Source organism: Lepidochelys olivacea (genome assembly GCF_965140295.1).
Source record: "Lepidochelys olivacea isolate rLepOli2 genome assembly, chromosome: 23".
Classification (NCBI taxonomy): Eukaryota; Metazoa; Chordata; order Testudines; family Cheloniidae; genus Lepidochelys; species Lepidochelys olivacea.
The window spans coordinates 12423977-12436360 of NC_140433.1; the positions used below are offsets into that span (position 1 = coordinate 12423977).

General features: G+C 59.4%; 2 protein-coding genes and 1 long non-coding RNA gene across 4 annotated transcripts in view; 1 reads left to right on the plus strand and 2 right to left on the minus strand.

Annotated features, from left to right (window-relative positions):
* On the minus strand, positions 1 to 10487 carry LOC311511742 (osteoclast-associated immunoglobulin-like receptor). The gene is made up of 9 exons (XM_084612588.1): positions 10392 to 10487; positions 10212 to 10247; positions 8846 to 9136; positions 6964 to 7254; positions 5148 to 5273; positions 3593 to 3620; positions 3072 to 3121; positions 2388 to 2425; positions 1 to 2115 (listed from the first exon to the last, which is right to left on the minus strand). The coding sequence occupies exons 1-9, from the start codon at positions 10417 to 10419 to the stop codon at positions 1960 to 1962; spliced, it is 1044 nt and encodes a 347-aa protein (XP_084468714.1). The 5' UTR covers positions 10420 to 10487; the 3' UTR covers positions 1 to 1959.
* Positions 1 to 12384, minus strand: part of LOC311511980 (immunoglobulin superfamily member 1-like) — a 112091-nt gene that overhangs the window by 49199 nt on the left and 50508 nt on the right. The window lies entirely within an intron of this gene.
* The window catches only part of LOC311511768, a 23078-nt gene continuing 15882 nt past the window's right edge, over positions 5189 to 12384 (plus strand). The window contains exon 1 of one of the 2 annotated variants that reach the window (XR_014709338.1): positions 5189 to 5293. This is a non-coding gene — a long non-coding RNA (uncharacterized lncRNA). The remainder of the gene's footprint in view (positions 5294 to 12384) is intronic. The other variant, XR_014709339.1, reaches the window with a different exon arrangement.

Here is a 12384-nt window from a genome sequence, read left to right on the forward strand (position 1 = left end):
CAAAGTCATGAAATGGGCTACAAATGCAAGAAAAATTAAAGTATTGAAAAGTTTAACAAATGGAGGGCGGCCCCTGGGGCACCATTACATCCCGCTCAGCATCTACCCAGGAATCTATCCCAGTTCTGGGAGGGGAGTGGGGTTCAGGGGTTAGAGCAGGGCCCTCCCTCCCTGCGCCCGTTTCGGAGTAATCCCACCTCACTCAGGTGTTACACACGAGGACTGGGGAGCTTTGGGGTGCCTGTGGGGGGTGGTGGTTTGTGGTTCTCTGTTTATTACAAATCTGGAGAGTAACAGGATGCAAAATATAGGAGAGCCTCAGAGTTACAAACACCTGGGGAAGGGAGGTTGTTCGTAACTGAAATGTTCCTAACTCTGAATAAAACATTATGGTTCTCTGAAAGGTTTACAACTAACCATTGACCTCACACAGCTTCGAAACTTGACTATGCCGAAGAAAAATGCTGCTTTTAACTATCTTCATTTAAACGAAACAAGCACAAAAACCATTTCCTTCCCTTGTCAAAGCTGTTTTTAAACTTTCCCTTTGGTTTTTTAGTACTTTGTTGAACACAGAATGGTTCTCTATTGGCTTTCTTTTTTTTTTTTTTTTTGAACTCTTCTAGGGTCTCACTTCCTGGCTCTGGGCCACACTGAGTGGGTCTCAGCGGGAGCACCCGCTGCTGATGCCTTTCCCATGCACAGGGCAACTCGCACCCTGGCAGAAATCGGGGGAGACATGTGACCCCCGCGCACTCCCACACACACGTCACCTGTCCCAGACCTGCATAACAATGTGATCCCACCACTCAGCGCTTGTTTCCAGAGCCCCAAAGAGACGCTCCGCCGTGTGCAGCCGCCCCGTGATGCCAGAAGGAAGCTGGTGCTGTTTCTTTCCCTGGCACCCAGCCTCTCGGGCAGCTCTGATCCCTGTTCAGACTGGGAGCTCGTGACATACTGCCTGACCAGTCGCGCTGCGTTCACAGCAGTGGAGAGCCGGGCGGGATCCATCCTTTCGCACAGGGGTGGCGGGCGCCCCGGGAACAGGGGCCGTTGGAAAATGCCGCGAAACGTAGTCGGAACAGCGTGGGACGCTGGGAGAGAAAATAAGGCACCACGGGACCTTGAGCCGCCCCCACGACGCGCTGCGATCCACCCCGCCTGCCCACAAGTCCTAGCTGCAGAAGGTGCCGAGTAGCACGGTGGGACAGCTACCCACAATGCACTGCTCTCGCTGTGGACGGTGGCACACCAAAGGCGGACGCGCTCTGCCGGCAGAGGAAGCGCAGTGGGAACGTGCAATAGCGATGTCATCGTGGCGCCTTTTGCCGACAACTCTCTGTAGTGTAGACACGGCCCAACGCCAGAGGAGCGAAGTTCTGGAGCAGCCTCCCAAGGGACCTCCCTGGCTTCAAGACTGAGCTTGAGACGTTTCTGGAGGGGACGGGATGAGGAGACATCCCACAACGGCAGGGAGCCGATCCGCGACTGCTAGCAGCAAATCTCTCCAGCGGCCGGAGACGGGACACCCGCTGGGGAGGGCTCTGAGTGACGACAGAGGATCCGTTCCCAGGTGTCTGGCTGGAGGGTCTTGCCCACATGCTCAGGGTCTAACCGGTCGCTGTATCTGGGGTCAGGAGCTAATTTCCCCCCCGGGTCAGACTGGCAGAGACCCTGGGGGGGTTCACCTTCGTCTGTGGCCTGGGGCGCGGGGCACTGGCAGGTTTCAACTAGTGTCAGTGGTGGATTCTCTGGAACTCGAAGTCTGTAGCCCTCGATCTGAGGACGTCAGTGACTCAGCCGGAGGCGAGGGGTCTGCTACAGGAGTGGGCGGGGGAGGCTCTGTGGCCTGCGATATGCAGCAGCTCACACCAGATGATCACGATGGACCCTTCTGGCCTTAAAATCAGTGAGTCTGTTGCCCCCTGTGGGCCGGCGCCCCATGGCTGTGGGGGGCTCTCACTGCGGGGCCCCCCAGCTCACGTTAATCACGGCGTACACGCTGGGCTGGGTGGGCTCAGGGGCAGGGGGCGGGCCCCCCGGCTTGGCATGCAGCGCCTGGCAGTCCAGCTCGGCGTAGGTGAGACCATCGGTGCCGGGGTCGGGCTCCTGGGGCTGGGAGGGGAGAGAGTCACTGGAGTGTGCGTGTGTGCACCAACCCCCCCCACACACACACACAGTCACACAGAGCAGGGCTTGTCCCCTCCCACAGGGGGTGACAGGGACACACACACACACACACACTTGCAATCCCAGCTGCGATCCCATGAGCCCCTCCCAGCAACCCAACCCCCACCCCAAAATACTGAGTGTGCCAGACAAGGTGAGTAGGGGCCATGTGGGTCAAGGTTGGGGTCAGGCCCCATGGGGGAACAGGGGACACTTACCAGGGTCTGTGTCTCTTTCCCTTCGTCGACAGAGGAGTCTGCAGAACAGAGACACCCGCTGAGCGGCACCCCCGGCCGGCCCAGAGCAGAGCCCCATACCTAGCTCCGACCCCCTATGTCCAGCCAGGGGGCTCAGAGACCGGCACAGCCACCCCTCCCCCGCCCCACAGCATGGGCCATGGTCATTAGCCCCGTGTTACAGAGAGGAAAACTGAGGCACAGAGATGGCAGCAGAGTCTAGGGGGTTATGGCAGGGCAGGGTGGCTGGGAGTCAGGACTCCTGGGTTCTCACCCCAGCCCTGGGAGGAGAGTGGGGTCTAGCAGTTAGAGCAGGGGGCTGGGAGCCAGGAGTGGATGGGGATTCCCCACAGGTCACTGGCTGGGAAGGTCCGATGGAGAAGTGAAGGGGGGACACACAAAGCCTCAGGCCTGGTGGGGTAGAATGGGGGGCTCACAGAGGAAGTCCCTGAACTAGAGGGGGAGGGGAGGGTGACCCCCAGGGAGTTGGTGGGGAGACAGGCAAGAAGCTCAGCTGACAACAGCTATCTCTGGGACCCTCTCCTTAGTCCCACGCAGCAGCAGCTGTAAATCAGGCCCTGCCCTGTATTGGTGGAGCCCCCACAAGCCCTGCCCCTCCCCAGGGGTCCTGCCCCTCCCTGGTACCCCCTTTGGTGTGTTACTCACAGATGGGGTCTTGCTGAGCCGGGGCCTTCAACATCCCCAACGGGATGGTGCTAAAAGATAGAAAATCTACCTGTAAATGTCATATCCCCCCACCCACAGGGAGATTCCCCAACACACCCAGAGAGCTCCCCCATCCTGCCTCGCACTGAACCCTGGGGGCGACACTTTGGAGGGGGGGGCATGCAGGGTCACATGACACACACCCCCAGGTGGCTCTGTGACATGGTGCAGCCAGGCCCCCTCCCTGCAGAGCAGCTGAGCTGGGAAGCTGTGCTGGACAGGGAGGGGCAGAGGCAGGTGCAGAGGAACAGCTGGGAGCTGCACGGGGGGGGGTCACTGCTTTCGGGGGGGGGTGTGACTCCAGCTGTTCTGGGGTTGTGCCCCTCCACTGTCAGCAGGCCCAAGTAATCTCTGAGGGGTCCTGGCTCCCAATCCCGTCCCCCCACAGAGCCAGGGAGAGAACCCAGGAGTCCTGTGACCGAGGCAGGTTGATCAGGAGCGGGAGGGGCCGGGGTTCCTACCTCCTTGGTCTCGGTGCGGCTCCTTTTCCTGCAGAGGGACACAAACCAGAATCCCCCATGAGCCGATCCCCTGGTCCCAGCACCGGCCACTCACCCCCCACAGGGCAGCAGGGATGAGGGTGCCAGGGAGGGGTCCCCTCTGCTGCTGGGGCTGAGCCTGGATCCCTGCTGGGGTGGGATGGACCAGTAGGGGGCAGCACAACACCATAGTATGTGCCAGCGGGAGGGGCAGATTAACTCGGGGGAGGGGGCTTTTCCTGTCCCCAATCCTCCCTCGTTAGTGACTCGTTATAACAAAATTGATCCATAGGTCAGCTCCCCAGGTACCTGAGAGGCACAGCGTCAGTGGCTCGTTATACAGGGACCCCTCGCCTGGTGCTGAGATGCAGCTACCTCTGGGGTGGGACAGCTGTGTGTGTCCAGGGATTACTCACGCAGCGCCCCCTGCTGATCCACGACCCCTGCTCCTGGGCTTTCCCGGCACAGTCCCCCATCCAAGCCGTGACCCCATCCCGCCCTGCTTAGTGGCAGTGTGAGGATGTGACAGTGTATACATTTTGGGATGTATAAGTAGGGGCATAGCGAGCAGATCAAGGGACGTGATCGTTCCCCTCTATTCGACATTGGTGAGGCCTCATCTGGAGTACTGTGTCCAGTTTTGGGCCCCACACTTCAAGAAGGATGTGGATAAATTGGAGAGAGTCCAGCGAAGGGCAACAAAAATGATGAGGGGACTGGAACACATGACTTAGGAGGAGAGGCTGAGGGAGCTGGGATTGTTTAGCCTGCAGAAGAGAAGAATGAGGGGGGATTTGATAGCTGCTTTCAACTACCTGAAAGGGGGTTCCAAAGAGGATGGCTCTAGACTGTTCTCAATGGTAGCAGATGACAGAACGAGGAGTAATGGTCTCAAGTTGCAGTGGGGGAGGTTTAGATTGGATATTAGGAAAAACTTTTTCACTAAGAGGGTGGTGAAACACTGGAATGCGTTACCTAGGGAGGTGGTAGAATCTCCTTCCTTAGAGGTTTTTAAGGTCAGGCTTGACAAAGCCCTGGCTGGGATGATTTAACTGGGAATTGGTCCTGCTTCGAGCAGGGGGTTGGACTAGATGACCTTCAGGGGTCCCTTCCAACCCTGATATTCTATGATTCTGTTGACCTGGGAATGTGCCCTGGGGATGGGAGACCTGAGAGCCTGTAACTGAGCCAGGAGGGGGAGGGGGAGGTGACACCTCTGCCCAGGAATGTGAACAGAGGCTGCAGCAGGGAACCTGCTGGGGGGGTTTAGTTTCAGTTTGGGGCTGGGTGGAGGAACACAGGGAACTCCAGGGCTGGGGTCTAAGCTCCCTGCTCCCCCAGAAGGACTTGACTGAGGGGTCCTGGTTGTACCCGCAAGCTCTGTTTTGGACTGTGTTCCTGTTGTCCAATAAACCTTCTGTTTTACTGGCTGGCTGAGAGTCTCAGTGGATCCCAGGAAGAGGGGTGCAGGGCCTGGACTCCCCCACACTCCGTGACAGGCAGGTTTAACCCTTCCCTCGCTGGGCAGAGCACTCACTGTCTCGGGTTTTTCTGAAGCAGAGGAAGGCCACGAGGAGGAGGAGGAGGAGGACAGCGGCTGCTGCGCTCATCCCAGCGATGATGGGGCTGGTCAGACCTGAAGGTGCCGGCGATTTGGATCCACCTGGGAAACAGCAGCGGGCCGTGAGTGCCGGGAGCGGCTGATCTATTCCCCCCCATGCCCCCTCCTACCCCAGGTGGCACCCAAGGGGCTGGGACACCGCAGGGCAGAGGGAGCCAAAAATTCTATGGGGAGGATGTCAGGTGCCCCAGAGCCTCAAGTGGGGTCAGAGCAAGCAAGGTTTGGGGGATTTGTAGCGCTAGGGAGCGCTGGGCTGCAGAGGGCAGGGAGCTTAGTACGGGGCGCTCTCCCCATCAGTCAGGGTTGGCCCCGTTACCCCAGCATGGTGCTAGCAGGCCCTGTCTGATCCAGCCTGGCCATCATTTCTAAGGCATTTCACCCCTTTCCTCATGGCCACACCGACTCAGGCCAACAGGCCCATCTAGCCCGGTATCCCGCCTCCCATGCTGGCTGCTCCTGGCTGCTTCACAGGGAGCTCCAGGGCACCCCTCTCCATGGCCACTGATGGGCCCAGCTGCCCCCAGAGGAAGCCTCTGGCTGCCTCGTTAGTGGCAGGTTCGTGTTTGAGCAGGAGGCTTCGCTCCCCTCCCAAAACCATTGGTGGCGGGGAGTCACTGCCCCCGTGAACAGCCTCCGTCTATTGTGACTCAATAGATTCCCATCGCCAGCCCGGTACCTGACCCCGCCCTGCCTGCGTGGGTGGGAGCCGCTCCAGGCTGGGTCAGGTGGGTTCCCCCTGCGGGAATAGAACCAGCGTCTGTCAGGGAGGGGCTGAAACACCAACTCAGAGATCTCCCTGTACCCTCTGCAACCAGTGGTGGATCAGCCACTGGGCCTATGGGGCCAGTGCCCAGAGGCCGCGGCCAAGTGGGGGGCCCCAGAGCCCTGGCCGCCGGGCGAGCAGGACGGGAGAAGCCCCAGCAGCCCGACCCTGCTCCTCTCAGAAGCACAGGGTGGTGGTGGCAGGGGAAGCCTTAGCACCGAGACCTCCGTTGCAGCCCTGGGACGGGAGGAGCTCTCGCTACCCGCCACTGCCTCGGGGCTGGGGGACTCTCACTCCCCGCTGCGCCCCTGGGCCGGGGTGAGGGGACAGAGCTTCTCCAGTCTTGGGGCTGCAGTTGGGGTCGGGGGGTTAGAAAGTAGCAAATGGGTTGTGGGGCTGCAGTAGGGGGACGGAATGGGGCGGGACCGTGCGTGGAATAGGGGCGGGGCCCTGGGGAAGGGAGAGAAAGGGGTGGGGCTGTGGGCGGGGCCACAGGCCGAGGAGGCGGGACAGGAGAGGGATGCAGGTGGAAGGGGTGCAGAGGGATGCCCCTTGCTCTGGCCCAGGGCCCCAGGAAATGTTAATTCACCTCTGCGCGTGACTCAGCATCGATCGTTACCGTCAGTCCCGGGGAGGGGGGTTTGTTGCTGGGGACGGTGCCGGCTGGGCAGCCCCTGGGCCCTGACTCCTCTGTGAGTCCCCAGTGCGGGGGCAGCCGGGGGAGCATCCCCTGGGAAAGGTCCCTGCTGTGCAGCTGCCCCTGGGGACAGGGATCCCCCCTCCCTTGGCACCAAATCTCCAGGAGCTGCTGCTCCCCCCTGGCTGGGGAACCCCCCTGTGACACTGTCCCCGCTCCCTGTCCAGGCGAGTCCTAGGGCTCTGGGCAGAGCCTGGCTCTGAGCATCCCATCTGGGTGCCGACCTTCTGAGGGTCCGGCTGGGAGCGGGGACGTGGAGCCGGGCCCCTCACCTGCTACCACCAGCTGCACGGGGTGGCTGGGCTGCGAGGAGACGAAGGGCTCTGACCGGGGCCGGTAGCTGCAGCCGTAGCTCCCTCCGTGCTGCCGGCCCACGGTGGGGATGCGGAACTCGGCCCCGTCCCCAGCAGGGTCCATGTGTCGCGGCGGGTTCAGGTCTCCAGCCTTGTGCAGGAAGAACCTCACGTCCCGGCTCTGCCCCCGACACCGGATGGTGACGTCTGCCCCTGGGGCGGTGACCCCAGTGGGGCTCAGAGAGATGGAGGGTCTGGGCAGGCTGGGATCTGCACACAGGAGACAGGCTGTGAGAGCCAGACCCGGGCACCCACCCAGCCCCGGCCTCCAGCTGCAGAAGAGAAGAGTGAGGGGGGATTTGATAGCAGCCTTCAACTCCCTGAAGGGGGCTCCAAAGAGGATGGAGCTGGGCTGTTCTCAGTGGGGGCAGATGACAGAACAAGGAGCGATGGTCTCAGGTTGCAGTGGGGGAGGTTTAGGTTGGATATTAGGAAACACTATTTCACTAGGAGGGTGGTGAGGCACTGGAAGGGGTTCCCTAGGGAGGTGGTGGAATCTCCTTCCTTAGAGGTTTCTAAGGCCCGGCTTGACAACACCTCGGCTGGGATGATTTAGTTGGTCCTGCTTTGAGCAGGGGGTTGGACTAGAACCTCCTGAGGCCTCTTCCAACCCTGATCTTCTATGATTCCCCAGCCGGCCCCAGCGCGGGCAGATCCAGGGGCCCCCTGGCAGAGATTCTTTCCCAGATCCCAGAGTCCCCCTGACCCAGAATCCTGGCCCTGCGAGCTGGGCTCCCAGCCCCACAGACATGGGGCCTCGGCAGCCGAGTTGTTGGGGTCCTCATATGCTGTGTGTGATCCCTGCCTCGTTCACTGTGTCTGCGCCACCCCACCCCCACTCCCCCACAGCACAGAGCGACTCACGGGCTGGTCTCTGGCGCCTGGCACCACAGGGCCTGAGCCCCACACAGGAAGGGAGTCAGCCCCCTGGGAGGCAGGGAGGTGTCATTATCTCCATTCTACATGGCGAAACTGAGGCACAGACAGATTCACTTTCCTTAGTGCGCTCCCAGGGGCAGAGACCGTCTCTTCACTCTGTGTTTATGCAGCACCTGGCACAAAGGGGCCCTGATCATAGCCTGGTTAGAGTGGGGGAGGGGATGGCTGGGGGCCAGGACTCTTGGGTTCTGTGCACAGTCCCACCCCTGACTTGTAGGGGACTGTGTAAGTCTCTACTATCCACTGAGGTTTATAACCTTCAGCTCTGCCCATCACCCCCTAACTGAGGTGTTGCCTGCGAAAGGTCCCCCCTGCTCTGCAGCTCCCCCTGGGGGCAGGGGTCCCCCCTTCCTCAGCCCCAAATCTCCAGCAGCTGCTTCTCCCCTGTGGCTGGGGAACCCCCCAGTGACTCGGTCCCGGTGGGTGTCCCCTCTGCTGGGACAAGGGTCTGGCTGGGCCTAAGGCTCGGAGCGGAGACACTGAGCCGGGCCCCGCACCTGCTTCCACCGACTCCATGGGGTCGCTGGGCTCCGACCGGGTGTCGGGATCCGAGTCGGGGGGATAATAGCATGTGTAGCTGCCTCCGTCTGCCCGGCTCACTTTGGGGATGGGAAAGTTGATCCCAGCCGAGTCCCTCATGGGGCGTGAGACAGACCCTGTCCCCAGCAGGGAGCATCAGCGATGGGGTAGAGACAGGGTCAGGGTCTCCCTTGGGATCCAGGGCCAAGATATCCTCCCTCCCCTCAACCTTCACTGGTTGGGCTGGACGTCCCATCTGCTGGGCACCAGGTTTTGCTGAGACCCCCTGGGGGCCTGGCCGGGTGTGGGGCTGGGAGCCGAGGTGCCGGGCTGAGCCCCTCACCTGCTACAATGATCTGCACGGGGTCGCTGGGCACCGAGTAGGCAGTTGGTCCTGTTCTGTGGCTATAACGACAGGTGTAGCTGCCCCCGTGTTCCCGTCTGGCGCTGGGGATGGGAAATTCAGCCCCATAACTAGCAGAGTCTGTGTACGTCAGATGGTTCCCGTCTCCATCCTTGTAGAGGAGGAACCTCATGCCCAGGCGCTGATGCCAACACCAGATGGTGACGTTTCCCCCCATGGGGATCACCCCACCGGGGCTGATGGAGATGGAGGGTTTGGGGTAGGACCCCTCTGGATTTACAAACAAACAGGAAGTAAGTGGGGGTGACACAAACCGCGTCCGTCTGGTGCAATCCTCTGCCCGTCTGTCGCTCCAGCCTTTCACCCCAGCCCTGCCTGTCCCTGCGATGCAGGCCTGGCCCCGGGAGGGGAGAGACACAGCAGGGGGAAAGGAGATTTCCAGTCTCTGATTCCTTTAGTTCTCCACGGTTAATTCAGCCCAGCCCCCGCTGTAGTCAGGGGTCACTCCGGATTGAGCCCGGGGCGCTGAGATCAGAATCCGGCCCTTCCTTCACTGCAGTCAGGAGGTGAATTGGGATCTACCCTGCGAGGTGTGACGGGGTAGGGAGTAGAGAATATTAACCTGGTAATGTTGCGTGGGAGTTTTACTAGTTGACTGTCTGCATTGATACTAGATGATGGTGGGATATCAGGGTGTGACTTCACTGCGGGATGATACTTGACGGCCAGCTCCCAACCTGAGCCCAGGAGCGGGTTGGGGCCAGGTGACACCTTCTGCCCAGGAAACTGGACCAAGGCTGGAGGAGGGGTCGGGGTGTGTGGCTGTGGGAGGCGGCTGGAGGGAGTTTCAGTTTGGAGCCGGCTGAGGGGGGAGGCCCAGAACCTGGGTCTGGGCTCCCCACCCCCGAAGAAGGACCCCACTGAGGGGTCCTGTTTTGTGTATATACAAGCTCTGTTTTAGACCTTAGACCGTGTTCCTGTCGTGTAATAAGCCTTCTGTTTTACTGGCTGGCTGACAGTCACAGTGAACCGCAGGAAGTGCGGGGTGCAGGGCTCTGACTCCCCCACACTCCGCGACATGGGGTTCCTGGTCTAAATATGGGTCATTTGAGGAAGCTGCTCCCAGAACAGGCACCCCAAGAAAACTTGTTAACAAAATCCCCCAGTTGTTCCAACAGGTTCCCATCCCTGTGATGAGTAGGGCGAGGTCTCAGTCCCCACCTCTGGAGAACACATGTTTGACAGGATCATCCCTTTGTGGGACTGGTGCCCCTCACCCTCACCCACATCCCTCGTCCCTAATGTGGAAATTCCCCCAGCTTCCCCATTCCCCACAGATACTCACGTCCCAATGCCCCGCTCCGCCCAGCCAGCCAGCAGCCTGGAGAGGAGACAGCTTGTTAGAAACCAGATCCCAGAGCAACTGGACCCTGGTCTCAGATCTGCCCCTCCGCCCCCCATGGGCACACTCCCTGGTCTCAGATCCCCACCGTGGCCACACGCCCTGGCTGTGGCCGATACTCACCAAGGAGGACGGTGAGAGCAGACACCATGATGGGGCAGTGGGGGGCCCCTCAGCGCTGCCACCAACGCCCCAGTGCCCAGCTCCACCCAGCCTGAGGCCCGAGTGCGAGCGGAATGAGGAACAGCACCAGGGGCTGCAGCCCCAGGAACCCCGTGATGTGTTCAGCCCCTTTCTTCCCCATCAGATTGTTTCTCTGAACTCTCCTCCTCAAATCTACCACGGTCAGAGCAAAGCCAGCTCCCTGCCACGCCCAGCAAACCACATCCCCTCCTGCAGCTGCCTGGCCCCACCCCGCCATGATCTCCCAGCCCCACATGGGAGCTGCCCAGTCCGGGGACCAGCTGGGAGCGGGGCAATCTCAGGAGGCAACAAAAGGTGCCCATGTTGCCCTGACCTTTTCCAACAGGCCCATCTAGCCTCCCTGGAGAAGCAGCTCAGAGCAGAGGAAGGCTTCCCCCATACACACACAGTGCCCCCCACGGAGTGGCCCTCTCCCATGAAGCAGGGCAGAGATTCCTTCCTGACCCACCCTGGAGCATGAGAGTGGAGGGGCCTGGCCAAACTCCTTCTCAGATCGTGTCGCTGCAGAATCTATTCTTCGCCCAGTGACGTGGCACAGAGATGGGACGGGTGGCTGGGAGGGGTTGTGGTTTCCGGTCCCCGTGAGTGGGGGAGGAAGGAATAAATGTAGATCCTGAGTTGTTAAAGGAACAGCCGATAAATCCGTGAAAGGGGAAGTCTGCCCAGAGCCGGCGCTCGCGTCCTGTTTCTGGTACTGCCAGTGAAACTCTGAATCATAGAATATCAGGTTGGAAGGGCCCTCAGGAGGTCATCTCGTCCAACCCCCTGCTCAAAGCAGGACTGATCCCCAACTAAATCATCCCAGCCAGGGCTTTGTCAAGCCTGACCTTAAAAACTTCCAAGGAAGGAGATTCCACCACCTCCCTAGATAACGCATTCCAGTGCTTCACCACCCTCCTAGTGAAAAAGTTTTTCCTAATATCCAACCTAAACATCCTCCACTGCAACTTGAGACCATTGCTCCTTGTTCTGTCATCAGCTACCACTGAGAACAGTCTAGATCCATCCTCTTTGGAACCCCCTTTCAGGTAGTTGAAAGCAGCTATCAAATCCCCCCTCATTCTTCTCTTCCGCAGACTAAACAATCCCAGTTCCCTCAGCCTCTCCTCATAAGTCATGTGTTCCAGTCCCCTCATCATTTTTGTTGCCCTCCGCTGGACTCTTTCCAATTTTTCCACATCCTTCTTGTAGTGTGGGGCCCAAAACTCAACACAGTCCTCCAGATGAGGCCTCACCAATGTCAAATAGAGGGGAACGATCACGTCCCTCTATCTGCTGGCAATGCCCCTACATATACATCCCAAAATGCCATTGGTCTTCTTGGCAACAAGGGCACACTGTTGACTCATATCCAGCTTCTCGTCCACTGTAACCCCTAGGTCTTTTCTGCAGAACTGCTGCCGAGCCATTCGGTCCCTAGTCTGTAGCGGTGCATGGGATTCTTCCATCCTAAGTGCAGGACTCTGCACTTGTCCTTGTTGAACCTCATCAGATTTCTTTTGGCCCAATCCTCTAATTTGTCTAGGTCCCTCTGTATCCTATCCCTGCCCTTCAGTGTATCTACCTCTCCTCCAAGTTTAGTGTCATCCGCAAACTTGCTGAGAGTGCAATCCACACCATCCTCCAGATCATTTATGAAGATATTGAACAAAACCGGCCCCAGGACCGACCCTTGGAGCACTCCACTTGATACCGGCTGCCAACTAGACTTGGAGCCAATGATCACTACCCGTTGAGCCTGACAATCTAGCCAGCTTTCTATCCACCTTATAGTCCATTCATCCAACCCATATTTCTTTAACTTGCTGGCAAGAATACTGTGGGAAACCATGTCAAAAGCTTTGCTAAAGTCAAGGAACAACACGTCCACTGCTTTCCCCTCATCCACAGAGCCACTTATCTCGTCACAGAA